General features: G+C 38.0%; 1 protein-coding gene across 2 annotated transcripts in view; it reads left to right on the plus strand.

The window, feature by feature from the left end:
- Positions 1 to 904: 904 nt before the first annotated feature.
- Positions 905 to 13,599, plus strand: part of tns3.2 (tensin 3, tandem duplicate 2) — a 64,417-nt gene continuing 51,722 nt past the window's right edge. The window contains exons 1-9 of one of the 2 annotated variants that reach the window (XM_059341042.1): positions 905 to 1,039; positions 6,558 to 6,732; positions 8,575 to 8,625; positions 8,715 to 8,837; positions 9,522 to 9,586; positions 11,691 to 11,774; positions 12,002 to 12,114; positions 13,329 to 13,389; positions 13,487 to 13,562. In XM_059341042.1, the coding sequence (XP_059197025.1) occupies positions 6,583 to 6,732; positions 8,575 to 8,625; positions 8,715 to 8,837; positions 9,522 to 9,586; positions 11,691 to 11,774; positions 12,002 to 12,114; positions 13,329 to 13,389; positions 13,487 to 13,562 (723 nt within the window). In that variant the 5' untranslated portion in view covers positions 905 to 1,039; positions 6,558 to 6,582. Of the gene's footprint in view, positions 1,040 to 6,557; positions 6,733 to 8,574; positions 8,626 to 8,714; positions 8,838 to 9,521; positions 9,587 to 11,690; positions 11,775 to 12,001; positions 12,115 to 13,328; positions 13,390 to 13,486; positions 13,563 to 13,599 lie in introns of those variants that run through there. The other variant, XM_059341043.1, reaches the window with a different exon arrangement.

A 13,599-nucleotide genomic window follows, 5' to 3' on the forward strand; every position in this document is an offset into this window, starting at 1 on the left:
AATGTACACATTATGGGTTCCTTTTGTGCACAATGAGATATTGTTTGAACAAAAAAAAAGTTAGAATTGTTCCGTCGCTCATCGTTATAAATTGATCATTTTATTATTAATTTGACACAGGGGCCACAGCAGGGGCCAAGGGCTTCTTCACAGGGGCAGTGGCCCCTGGAGGCCCCTGTGTAGAACCGCCACTGGTTAACCCTTAGATGCACAACATGGGTCCAAAATGACCCTCATTCATTCCCCATGTTATTTAATGTTTACTGTGTGTTTCTGTGCTCTATCTTTTGATATGAACTTATTTTATGATTGAATATTCCAAGTATTCTCTAAATATCTTGTTTCTGATAACAACAGATCATTATTTACATTTTTCCTCTCATACTTTATGAAGAAAAAAAAAGTTCTGTATTATTACATGGCTAACTACTTGGCTAAGTAGCCTGCTAAGCTAACTACTTAGCCAAGAAGTTAGCTTAGAAGTTAGCTTAACAAGCTACTTAGCTAACTACTTAGCAAAGAAGTTAACTAAGTAGTTAGCTTAGGGACGTACTTAGCTAGAAAATGGATATGTGCCATTTTTGACCCATGTTGTGCATTAGAAGAGTAGTGACACAAAAAATGGATTTTAATAAAATATGAATAAAGGAAAACGTAAAATTAGGATGTATGATGATCAAAAACAAACTAATTGAGGAAAACCTGGAATACTGAATGACGAAAATAATTAATTGCAAAGATATAGAATATAAAACCTCTGTCACTGGGTCACTTTAGACCCATGTTGTGCATCAAAGGGTTAAAAGAGAGGAGTCAGTGTGTTTTGTCACTTTCACATGCGCACCAGGGTGGACTGCTGTCACGCTGCAGTCCAACAGAGGGCAAAGTGCAAGCTGCACTCTGACTGTATCAGCTCTCTCTCTTTCTCTTCCTCCCTCCCTCTGTCAAGTCTCCACCTCACACTCTCTACCAGTCAGACTTTCACTCCTCACGCTTCATATTGCTCTGATTTTCCTCGTTTATCTTGACACCAGCAAAGGTAAGACCCCCTCCCTGTTGTCGAAAAATGCTTCATTTTGATTTTACAGTGAAGTTTCTCTATACTTCCATGAGACTTGTCACTTTTCACAGCATGTTCAGTTCAATGTTCATTCATGTGGGACATAAAGTTTCTCCTTCCTTGAATGCTAACAGCCACTGAAGTGTTTTAGTTTTATTATAGACTGCAGTAAATAAAGGAACATGTGATGGATGGTAAACCTCAGGGGGATTAATAGTGAAAAGTGCCTCCCTGCAGATGCACTGAGAGGAGGGGGAGATTAGCCTACTGACACATTAAGACACTGAGCCCCTGCAAGAGACGTGTCCCCGCTGGGATTCAGTCCATTTTAAGAGGTCATTAAGACTTAAAAGCTGAGAAAGGACGAGTAAAAACCCGGCCGGTGGATGTGTCCTAATCACATTTATTACCAATGCAAATAAACTCGCCTGGAAACAAGTGACATGAATTTGATACTAATCAGATGGAGTGCTAATTGATTGAGACATCCTTGAAACAAGTGGAATAAAATGAAATTACCTCACCCTGCTGGTGGATTTAATGTATTTATTAAGAAATATGTAACTCAATAAGGAGTCTCTGTGGGGATCAGATGGGAGATTAGTTTAGTTTACTGCTCCAGGGGAAGGAAAAAAAACAACAAAAGAAGATGATCTAAATGCAGAAAACACTGGAGAAACACAAGCAAAACAGAAGCTGTGCTGCTGGTATTTTGCACAAACACTTTCACTGTTTCAAAGGATCTGTCAGATGAATTACAGACAAACTGATGGCTCTATTCCTGTCGTGTTTAAGAAGACGGACGATGTGTTTTTCGCTGCCAACTTGTGCCCAAAGGAGAGAAAGGAAAGAAACAAAGATGGCTAATCCATTTCAGAATGCCTTCCTTTTAAAATGGGAAATAGAGACTATAATTAGATGTGGCGAGTTTAAGCTCAAGGACTTTTCTAAGCAGCTCTCCCTATGGCAACGTGTGTGTGTGTGTGTGTGTGTGTGTGTGTGTGTGTGTGTGTGTGTGTGTGTGTGTGTGGTTAAGTCACTCACTTCCGTTTGTTTTGGTTCCTCAGGCGGAGCGCTGACAAATTTAGATTGCAGCAAGTCTAAAAATGTTGAGAAAACTGAGCAGAAATACATAATTGGAGAGTAGTTGCTCATTAAGATTGTTTGCCCAACCATGTCAACTGTTCCAGCACAGACACATCACACAAAACACAACGAAACACAAGAACATGGGGAGTGTTTGTTTGCACTGGAAAGTACTTTTTCACACATGTACACTCTCAGAGATAATTTGCTGCATTTGTACCTTTAGGGGTCCGCCAGTACTTGAAAGGGTTCTGCCTTTGTACCCTTGATATTGTCTTGGGAACATGTGTTAATTTTTGAGACCCTTAAAAAAAGATACATACCTTGAGTCCTCTCAGAAATAGGGGCAGAGCAGGAGTCCATTTCGGTCCACCAAAGTAGAATCTACAGTGATGTAATTACTTAGGGCTAATTATTGGACTTCGATTAACTACGGTTACTTTTTTGAGGGTCAAAAAGGTACATACAGTATACAGTATGTTCCCAATTCAATGTTGAGGGTACAACAGCTGTAGCTTAAATGTCACTGCTCCAGAGACAAGCTGTCCATGGATGTATAACATAGACTGTATAAATAATGGACGTCACCCATTGGTTTGTGGCCTGTTGGAAGCATCGAGTTCATCGTTACACTCGTCGCCATCTTGTGTCGCCATCTTGTTTCCGATACGGGGAGCAGACCATATTTGGACTGTGGAGTAGGAGAGGGATCTGATCACTGACTACAGCCTCTCTACACCTCAACCTGACTGAGAGAAGCTGCTGCTAATTCATGTTAGCATTAACTGGAGCATTAACTGGGATGTACATTTTGGCTAGCTAAGAAAAATGAACAGCGACCCCTTGGAGTGTCTGTTAGTCCAACCAAACGCAGAACGAGACATTTTTAATTAAGAAAACGTTCAAATAAACTGTCATTAAGTGAAAATACAGTGAAAGGGTCAAAGTTATGAGCTGAAAATCGGTCAATGTTGTTAATCTATATAACGTTATATGCAACTTTATTGACACGTCACCGTGGATACACATTGTTCTGCTTCTCTCCTGATGACCGCTCGCCTTGTTAGTGACCTGTCAATCAAAGGTAGCCACGCCCCAAATCATATTATTCTTTATCTTCTATTTTCTTCCATTATTTGAACTATTAACATCAAATTGTCTTGAAGAAGCTTTGAGGTAATAAATCAAGTGAGAAGTTTTCTCATTTTGCATTGAAATTAATGGACAGAAATGTTTTTGCAGCCAAACTTAGCACCCCCCTGCTGGAATTTTCAGTAGAATGCAGCTTAAGGCACTTCCTGGTTTGCCTCCCTGCTCAGACCAGGAGGGTCGGCCGCCTGATGTATAAAGGGAACTGAAGGGGCTCTTGTTCCCTATAAAAGTTACTCAGTGGTGCATGATGCCAAAAGAGTTTGACCTACGTTCATAAAAAATACCTGGATCGTTAAAAAAGTTGTTCTGCAGCACTTCAGGATTTGTTGGGCCCTTGGAGCAGCGCACAAAAGAGTTCTGCTGGCTGAGTTGTCTGTCTGTCAGGTTTAGCGATCTGCCAACGTGAATGTGAATTAAACGTCTTAATCTTACAGCTCTTCTAGACTTTTCCAAATGTTATCAGACCAAATGGATCAAATTCTAAAAACAGGCCTGGGCCCCAGATGTGTGCCAGTTGAACAATCATAAAGGTGGTATAGATATCAGAGAAACAACTTGAGCTAATGTTAGCAGCAACTCAGCTAGCAGCCCCTCTCTATTTAGTGTTTTTAATCACCTGATCCGTTTGTTTTGAAGATGGGGAGACTTCTGCGGGTAATTTGGCTCCTGATAAAAAACTTTCACAAAAGAAAACAACTCAATTCAACTGAATTTGTGGATAAAACACATCCAAAATGAATACAGCTAATATCCACTGAAAGATCAATATGCCTTCAAAATAAAGTGACAAAAAGTGACTAGTGACTCTAGAAGTGAGTTGTTTTTTTTAACGTTGTCAGTGTTTTGAAGACAAAAATAGAAATAGGATTTTGAAATTGACACATTTAGAGTACCATTAAGATGCTGGTATTTTGACCATGTGACCCCAAGCCCTGCAGACCTAAAGAATGTGAGATCCACTTTCTAATGTAAAGCGTGCAGCGGATGATTCTGTGGATGTGCTCTGCATTAGCATATGTACTGGGGCAAATTACATGCATGTTAGTGTGTGTCTATGGGAGTGAGATCAGCAGACAGAGAATACAAACAGCTGTGGTTAACCTCGCCTTCACCCTGACCATGTGACCACAGCAGAGTCAACAGTGATACAACCATTTTCATCAGAGCGACGTACAGGAATAACCCACTGGGAAGCACTGCAGCAAACACACTGCAGACTTAGTCCTCTCACCTCATTTTCTCCACTATTATTCTTTGATAGGGGCAGATTCATTGTGTTGGTGGCATCATTATGAGTGCTTTTAAAGTCTACAGCAGTTTAATTAGTGTGTTCTGTATTCAAATGTCCAAAACATCATAGTCAGAGCTCTGACTGGATCAAATTAATGATCTAGAAGCCAAAGAAGAGATTACAAATCAGTCGAAAGTGTCCAAAATCTAAATAAATTGAGTATAAAGTGTTTAAAAGCAAATTGGTCGTCTTTCAAAAGCAAAAGCATGTTTTTTTCCCTTATTTGAATTATTTGCTTCTATCTGTACTAGTGCAGAGGAAGGCGGCAGAGGAGGCGTAGGAAATATATATTCGTATAGTGGGAGATTATAACAGAGAAACGCTATTGTTCCATCCGTATTATGCTTAGCTGTCAGTTAATAAAGTTTTGTTTTTACTGTTTTCAATGGATCAAAACTGATGCGGTAGAAAGGGCTTAAATCTTCGCTTAGCATGCTAATCGTGAGATAGCACATTACGCAGTATGCTGCACTAAAAGTACATTAACATGAACCCAATTAGCTGATTTACTATATTGCATGTAAGTATCTCATATCAAATGACTATGGGCATTACGCTGAGCAACATGAATGTCATCCCTGAATTACATAATGCAACATAAGAAGTGAATAAAGCTAAATCTCCGCTTAGCATGCTAATCGCGCTACAACAACGTATATATATATTTTTTTTTTTATTGGAAAATCAAACCTTGTAGCGCACTATAAAACTCTGAAAGATAAGTAGGCTAAATAGACTTACAGATGAGATGAGTCAGGCGTGTAGGCTGATCACACAATGGGGCGGAGCTCCCCTAAAAGGCATCCGATCAGAAACGGTGAAATACCACAACACGTCCGACGTAAATAATGATTTTTTTTTTTCATTTTCATTTATCCTTTATTTATTTCTTGAGGAATCATTGAGGGCAACCCCTCATTTACAATGATGTCGAGAATACAGAGAAAAACACAAAACAGAGTACAGAGAAAACACATGCAAAAACATTAAAAACAGTTACAGTGAAAGGCAGAGTTATTGGTTATCATAGTTTTAAACTGGCCCATAGTTATAATTGTGTTGAGCTTGAGTGAATGTTGTAAGATTTTCGTAGTCAAAATCGAGGATGCACACCTTCGTGCCATGTGCAAGCCGGATACAAAATCTTAGGTCAGTCTGACTAACAGTCAGCGAGATATGCCCTAGACACACACACACACACACACACACACACTCAGACGCTTCTTGCTTTATAGATAGATTCGTGCCGGCCAGGTCTGGAGGACCATGACCAAGCATCCTGACAACTTTGTGCTTTACCCAAATATGTGATGACATCATTTTTGGCTCGTGCACCTTCATGCTGTGGACATGATGGTGATTTTTATTTTGTAGTTGGCATATAAAAGTGAACAAGATAACGACTTTGGAGATAGAGCCTTTACTTTTTTAATTATAATTATCGGACCATTAGTTCATGAAACTCTAAATGAACCCACACAAAACATTCCAGTCATGTGAATAACTTGAGTCAAAGGGGATGTTTTCACTCTGAGATCATGATTTTCTGTCCTTGGCTGAATCTGTTTTAGTTTAGAGAGTTTGTGCTGATGAGTAATGAGGTTACAGTCTAATCATTGTTCTGTGACTCATCATCACCTCTCTGTCCGTCACAAACTCAGTGAAGGGAAGGTTTCAGTGACTCAGCTTTTGGTTCAGTTCCTCTTTTCCTGGCCTTGACCCCACTTTGTTTTAGCACCACATCCCGTAAAAGGATTTTAGGATTAATAAGGCTGACCGGATTTAAACTCAAATATCTGTGTGGGCCAAAAAGACATTTTCCTCCCTCACAGTTCCAGCTGATACGGCACAAGCTCAGATAAATGCTCTCCAAACATCTGCTGACCTGTATTGAAAAAATCCCCACTTCTCTTTAAAATAATGTCCATGACTTTCAGTCTCACTCACCCTGCGTCTCACTTCCTGCAGGCGGCCCATGTGACCGAGATCAGTCATGGAGGAACCGCCACAAATCGATCTGACCTACATCACTGAAAGCATCATCACCATATTCTGCCCTCTGGGATGTCCAGAGGAGATCTACCTGCAGAACCTGCAGGAGATTATTCCCATGCTGCAGTCCAAACATGGGCACCACTACATGGTGAGGCGGAAGCAAAAGTAATGTAAAAAGTCCTCCTTTTAAATGTATATGAGTAAAAGTCCCAAAGTATTAGCATGGAACTTTACCCTCTGGTATCACTAGGGACATTTTCAGCCATATCTGTCATTTGTCACTTTTGTTTTGGCAAGAATTTTGGCTGTGACACTGCAAGTAGCATGATTTTTGGAAGAAGGATTTTTTTCTTGATATATTTTGTAATTCAATTTTAATTTTTTTCCAATGGGTCTATAATACACTGTGTACAAATGTACTTCCCTTTCAGACCCTTAGGGCTGAAAATGTCCACTTCCAAAAAACCCTTTTGACCTTTTAAATGCCAGTTTAAATTACATGATGTCACTGTTTTTCAACTGGTTTTTACATCTGGCACTACACAAAAACTAAAAATGCATCAAAATCAATTTTGTTTTGTAATCTTTGACATAGCCATGACTGTGATAAGAAACAATGCCCCAGCCAAAAATCATTTATTACATGGAAAATAACTAAATTTTTGTGTTTTTTTTCCCCCATAAAAAACTTCAGTGACATTGTGCAATCAAACTGGCATTTAAAGGGTCAAAATGCCCAAAGTGTTTAAACATAGAGTAGAGTTTTGAGCAGGGCAGAAGTTGTTTAAGCGGTTTATGCAGAAAAAAGTAGAAAAAAATATTAATCTCTATAGTTTTAGCGTTTTTTTGGAAGTTGACATTTTCAGCCTGAAGGGTCTGAAAGGGTAGTAAATTATAGTGGGCCCAGAGGGTTAAAGTACTAAAATAAAAGTACTCACAATGCAAAATGGCCAATTTCAGAAAAATACATATTGTACTATTAGATTATAATTATTGATGCTAAAAGTGTTTTTTTTCTGCCTACTTTTCCTTCTGTCTGAGGGTGCTCTGTGCCATTCTCCTGTTAAATTATTTCTAACATCCGCTTTCTTCTTTTATTCTGCTGTTTATTCTATTACTCTGAACTTCCTATTTTATTACTTTGATTTCATCATGTTAGTTTTTTTCTTTACTTTGATTTTATCATGAAAGTTGTTTTAGATTTCCATTTAAAGCCTTCCTTCTCTCTGTTATTGTTTTAGCGTTATTTCTTCATCCTATGTGTTGCACAGTATAATGCTTCACTTCCAGGGTAGTTAACCCTTTATCAGGCAAAGAAGTATATTTGGTAACTTCAGGTAATATTTCGAGAAAAAAGTTGCAAATTTACTAGATTAAAGTGACAAATCTACAAGAAAAAAAGTTGCAGATTTAAGAGATTTAAAGTGGCAAATATGCGCAAAAAAACTTTTACTAAACTTTTTTCTCAAAATATTATTTTCGTAAGTTTTTTTTAACACATTCTGGCTGTATGTAATATCCTCCAATATTCTCTAGGGTTAAAATTTGGAATTTACAAGTATTTCAATGAGTGTCCTATTAAGGGTTAAAGTGGTGAATCTGGGAGAAAAAAGTCGCTTCTTTCCCCCACTTTTTTCGCGTAAATCTGCGACTTTTTTCGCGCAGATTTGCCACTTTAAATCTTTTAAATCTGCAACTTTTTTTCTTGTAGATTTGCCACTTTAATCTAGTAAATTTGCAACTTTTTTCTCTAAATATTACCTGAAGTTACCAAATATAGTTCTTTGCCTGATAAAGGGTTAAGTATGTATTATGATAGTGATTACTACTATCAAAAAACTATCTTCCGACAAGTTATTAGTTATAGTTACATAATCCCCAAAGATTATGAATTTCGTTTGAATCTCAGAATCTCTTAAATGTTCCATTAATCTTTTTTTAGCCCCATTTAAATTTTAAACATTTATATGTTTTGTCCTTCCTTCTTCAGCTCATCAACCTCTCACAGAGAAACGAAGCTCTCACCCAAATGAACCACAAGGTAACGCTGACGCTCCAAAGCACCAGTTTGAGACGTTAAATGTTGCAGTGTCCTGAAGGCTACAGTGTGTTTGGTTTGTCTGTTGTTAGGTTTTGGACACAGGCTGGGTGGATCTGTTGGCTCCTGACTTGGATCAGATCTTCACTGTGTGCACGACGATGAAGAACTGGCTGCAGACACATCAGAAACATGTTCTGGTGTTACACTGCAGGGTAAACATTGCTTATTATTCTACACTCAAAAAAAAAACTTTTTCCCAGAACGAAATAAAATTATGGAAATAATTTCCACCTAAATAAAATGCTTTAATTTAGCGAGAAACAGTTTTGTTGAGTGAACAAAATGTAAATATGTTGGGTCAACATGATGTATTTGCGTTACTGTTGCTTAATTACCAGGGCTCAGTCTAACTAGATTTGTAAGGGTAATTGTAACAGACTAACATAATTTTCTTGGGCCATTTAAACGTGTATGGCATTATTAAGAGTTACTTCATTTAATAGGGTAGTTACAACTACTTTTTAAAATAGTGCAGTACATGAATTAATTGTGCTGAGCCAACAAAACAAAGTTAGGTTGAAGTGGTTTAGTCTAAAAGATTACCTTTATCATATGAAAATGAACATAATAGTAATTATTCAGGAAATAAATAGTTTTTAAACAGAGTGTTATATTCAGCAATTTAATTAGGTTGTTTTAACATAAAGTATTCTAGTACATTTTAAAGTGTTGCATTTTATGCTAAAACTACATGTTTTAAAACTGTTCAACCACAAAACATCATTTTATTTAGTAGAAGCTACATGTTAACAGACACCCAGTTTGCTTTTTTTGAGTGTATAAACGGTCTGAGAGTATGAAAAGTTTGTTCATCTTGATTCTGATTTCCTCAACAGGGAGGTAAAGGCCGACTTGGAGTTCTGGTGGCTTCTTACATCCACTACAGCAACATGTCAGCCAGGTAACACTGATGCCAATTTCAATCCATCATGAAACAGCTCAGTGAGGCTGTACTTACATATTACATTACATTACTATACAGTTGGTTTGTGCAGTGCACTGACAGAACAATGGAGTGATCAGCAGCTGATCTTCGGTTCAGGGCAGGACGGCTGATTGAAGAGACTTTGAACTAGGCTGTTATTTGATTTTTGGGCAGGGATCCTGTTGCTGTTGGACACCAGTGAATTTATTTCCTCTTAGTAGATCTGCATGAGAGAGTCTGGGCCGAGAAGACACAAAACTCAGTTGATTTCAGAGGAAAGCCTTTTTTAGAAATCATGGGTGGCTTCCTTTTGTGTCTTTTATCGTTTAGATGTGAGTTATTTAAATTTAGTAACATCCTCATTTATTTATCTAATCTTGGGGTGAAGGCAAGTTTAGTTTGAGGCTAATCAGAGAAAGAGGAAGATGAGGTTGATTTCTGCACTGTTAGTGTGTGTGTGTGTGTGTGTGTGTGTGTGTGTGTGTACGTGCTGCTGTTCATGGCTGAACTCACTGTTGAGAAATATCTGATTGTGACCATTGTGAGTCTGTGTGCTTGTGTAAGTCAGTGCAAGTATGCAAAGGTTGTAAATGACGTGACTGGTTTTAAAAGGTCAGTTCACTTTTAATTACAAAAAAAACCCAACATGAATTTACTTAATTTCCTCCACTTTTATCAAGTCATGCAGACAGTTTTCTTGTCTGTCTGTGAGATTTCAGTTGATCAGCTCAAAACATTGGAGACTAATGGGATTTTGTTAGTGGTGCATTTAAAAATGACACTTAAAAATGTCAAAAGCAGCTTCTATTTGAAGAAAACTTTTTTTTTTTTACTGTGGAAAATCCCCAGAACATGCTGGAAACAGATTTTATAGGGTTTATATATTCAGTAGAAAATAGTTTCCATAAAAACACTTCTGTTAAATATTTTTTTAACTTCTTAAAGGGGACCTTCATTAACTTTAAACATCAAATTACAGTATGTTCCCAGGTGTTGGACAGCAGGCAGTTTTCATTCACTGTTTGTACTAATATCTATAAAAAGTAATGCATTATAAAATGTGATCGTGAGCTGTAAGCTAGCTATGCAGGGCAGGTGGGGTATAAAGAGCAAGCAAATCCGCACAGAGAGGAGTTCGGGGTAGATGGATGATTAAAACAAACATAATCATGACTATCACCCAGGAGACTGCTGTCCATGTCCGTATCTGTCCATGTAAGATATGTAACAAGTGTAGTTAGCTAGACTGAACGAAGTCGCTGCTAATTCATGTTAGCATTAGCTGGAGCATTAACTGGGATGTACATTTTGGCTAGCAAAAAACAAAAAAGTACGTTACTTACCGAAGAAAAATGAACAGCAACTCCTTGGAGTGTCTGTTTGTCCAACCAAACGCTGAACAAGACATTTTTACTGAACAAAACGTTCAAATAAACTGTCATTAAGTGAAAATACAGTGAAAGGGTCAAAGTTATGAGACCAAACCGGTAAACGTCCTTTTTTATATGTATATAATGTTTTATATAACTTTACTGATACAGTGCCGTGTATGCGCATTGTTCTAATTCTGTCCTGGTGACGACTAGCCTTGTTAGTGACCTGTCAATCAAAGGTAGCCCCGCCCCAAATCATATGATTCTTTATCTTCTATTTTCTTTTAAATGGGGACATTATTTGAACTATTAACATCAAAGTGTCTTGAAGAATATTTTTTACTAGCGATTGAGACCATAGTGTCCTAAAAAATTTTCTGAGGTAATAAATCAAGTGAGAAGTTTTCTCATTTTGCATTGAAATTAATGGACAGAAATGTTTTTGCAGCCAAACTCAGCACCCCCTGCTGGAATTTTCAGTAGAATGCAGCTTAAGGCACTTCCTGGTTTGCCTCCCTGCTCAGACCCGGAGGTTGCCGCCTGAAAATAACCCATATTTACGTTTTAGTTAGTGGCGCCCTCTAGTGGCTGCAGTAATTATGAAGGACAAGGTTAGATGCTACTTCAGTAGATCAGAAAATACAGTATCTTGTATTTTAGGTGAATAGTTTCATGCATCACCATCTGAATATTTGCCTCTCTCTCAGTGCAGACCTTTCTCTCGACCACTTTGCCATGAGGAGGTTCTACAATGACAAGCTGTCCGCTCTGATGACGCCCTCGCAAAAACGGTAAGAATGAGGATTGACTGAGCGGGATCACTGCGGGTCAGAGGTCAGATCTGGTTCAGGTCTGAGCCTCTGATCTTCGATGTAGACCGAGGGGATCTGCTGTGACTGCTGACCTCAGACTGCAGGGTCACTAATCACCTGATTTATCCCCCTGTGAAATAGTGACTATAATAAATCTTCCCTCCTGACTCCTAAACTGAATAAATACATTTCTCTGTGCCCTCCAGGTACGTGTGGATGCTGGGGAGCATGTTAAAGGGAGGACTGAGGATGTGTCCCTCTCCGTCTTTCCTCCTGTGTGTCGTTCTTCACGGTCTTCCCAAAATAAGACCAGATGAAGGTAAGGAGCAGATGTCTGATCTGAATTAGAGGGAGCTAAGTAGATAAATAGCAGTAGCTGACTGTTGTAGAAGCCCCACACAGAATATTAACCCTTTATAGGGCACTCCTGGAAATTGAATATGTCAACCCTGAAGTGTTATTGGAGGATATTACAAGGCTTTTTGCAAAATGTTTCGTTTTTATATTGCATATCTAGGTCAATTGAGTCATTACTATTATTATATTTATTATAGTCTCTTTCCCACAGCAACCTAAATAGACAATAACACATCATTTGCATCCATCACCACTTTATCTTTTACCTTTAAACTATTTATTATCTTTTTAGACTACTTATAACATATATACGTAATGTCTGAATGTCTTTTTTTAAAGCACCTTATATATGAGAAGCACATGTAAATTTAGTTGTATACTTTTTTAATACAATGACAGTAAAGGAAAGCTTGAATCTTGTTGATTTACTGATTGGTCAGATGCCACAGTGTCACTATCTGTGATGTAGAAATCCATGTGGTTCTATGAGCTCACAGAGAGCGAGGAGACCTGTTATAGATGTCCGCTCAAGTAAAAAATAAAAAAAATAAAAATGTCAGCTCAAGTTACCAAATATGGTTCTTTGCCTGATAAAGTGTTAACTGTACTACCCATAGCTTAATGCCCAAAGGGCACATCTTGAACACAGCAAAATAAAAATAAAAAGAGGAAATCCGAGGTGAATGCAGGGTCTCTAAAACCCGTAGATGTCACCGAAGAGATCAAAATGGAGAACTTAGCCCCGAAATGCCCTTCTTTTGTTGTTTTGCACTCTGAGTTGCATTTATATGTATGAAAAGCGCTATATAAATAAAGTTTGATTGATTGATTGATTTGTTTAATATTGTGTAACTTTCTTTAAAAAAAAAATAAATCTGTTATTTTACTACTTACTGTAGATGGAAACACCCCCAAGTTCTGTTCGTTTGTTTATAACTAGATAAAAATCTGAAAATATGGATCACAGTGTCTATTATCAAAAACGGTGATGACTGTTGTAATGTGATATTGAAATGTGATTCTAAATAAAGACAAAAATGTAAAAACAAAAAACAAAACCAACTGGAGAACTTAGAATTGTAACTTTTAGTTAACATCCCTGCCATATTGACATGCTCAGACATTTCTTTCTCAAATCAGTTATCTCTTTTGTGATGAAACCATTCCTCTTCCCAGCATGTTGTCTCTTCCTGAGAGTCTACCAGAGTCTACAAGCTGTTTGCACGTCAGCCGTCTAGTAAGAAATCTCATCAAAACACAAAATAATCTCCAAACACGACTGTTTGTTGTTCAGAAGAGAAGACAGAGTGTTCTGTGTTTGTATTTTATCTCAGCCATGTTAATGCGGCCCAGACAGACCGGCTCTACTTCGTGCTGCAGCCGGCTCAGCTGCTCAAAGGAGACATCATGGTGAGTGATGACGTAGATGTAAATCTGAAATACTTTA

The sequence above is a fragment of the Centropristis striata genome, chromosome 9 (genome assembly GCF_030273125.1).
Source record: "Centropristis striata isolate RG_2023a ecotype Rhode Island chromosome 9, C.striata_1.0, whole genome shotgun sequence".
Classification (NCBI taxonomy): Eukaryota; Metazoa; Chordata; class Actinopteri; order Perciformes; family Serranidae; genus Centropristis; species Centropristis striata.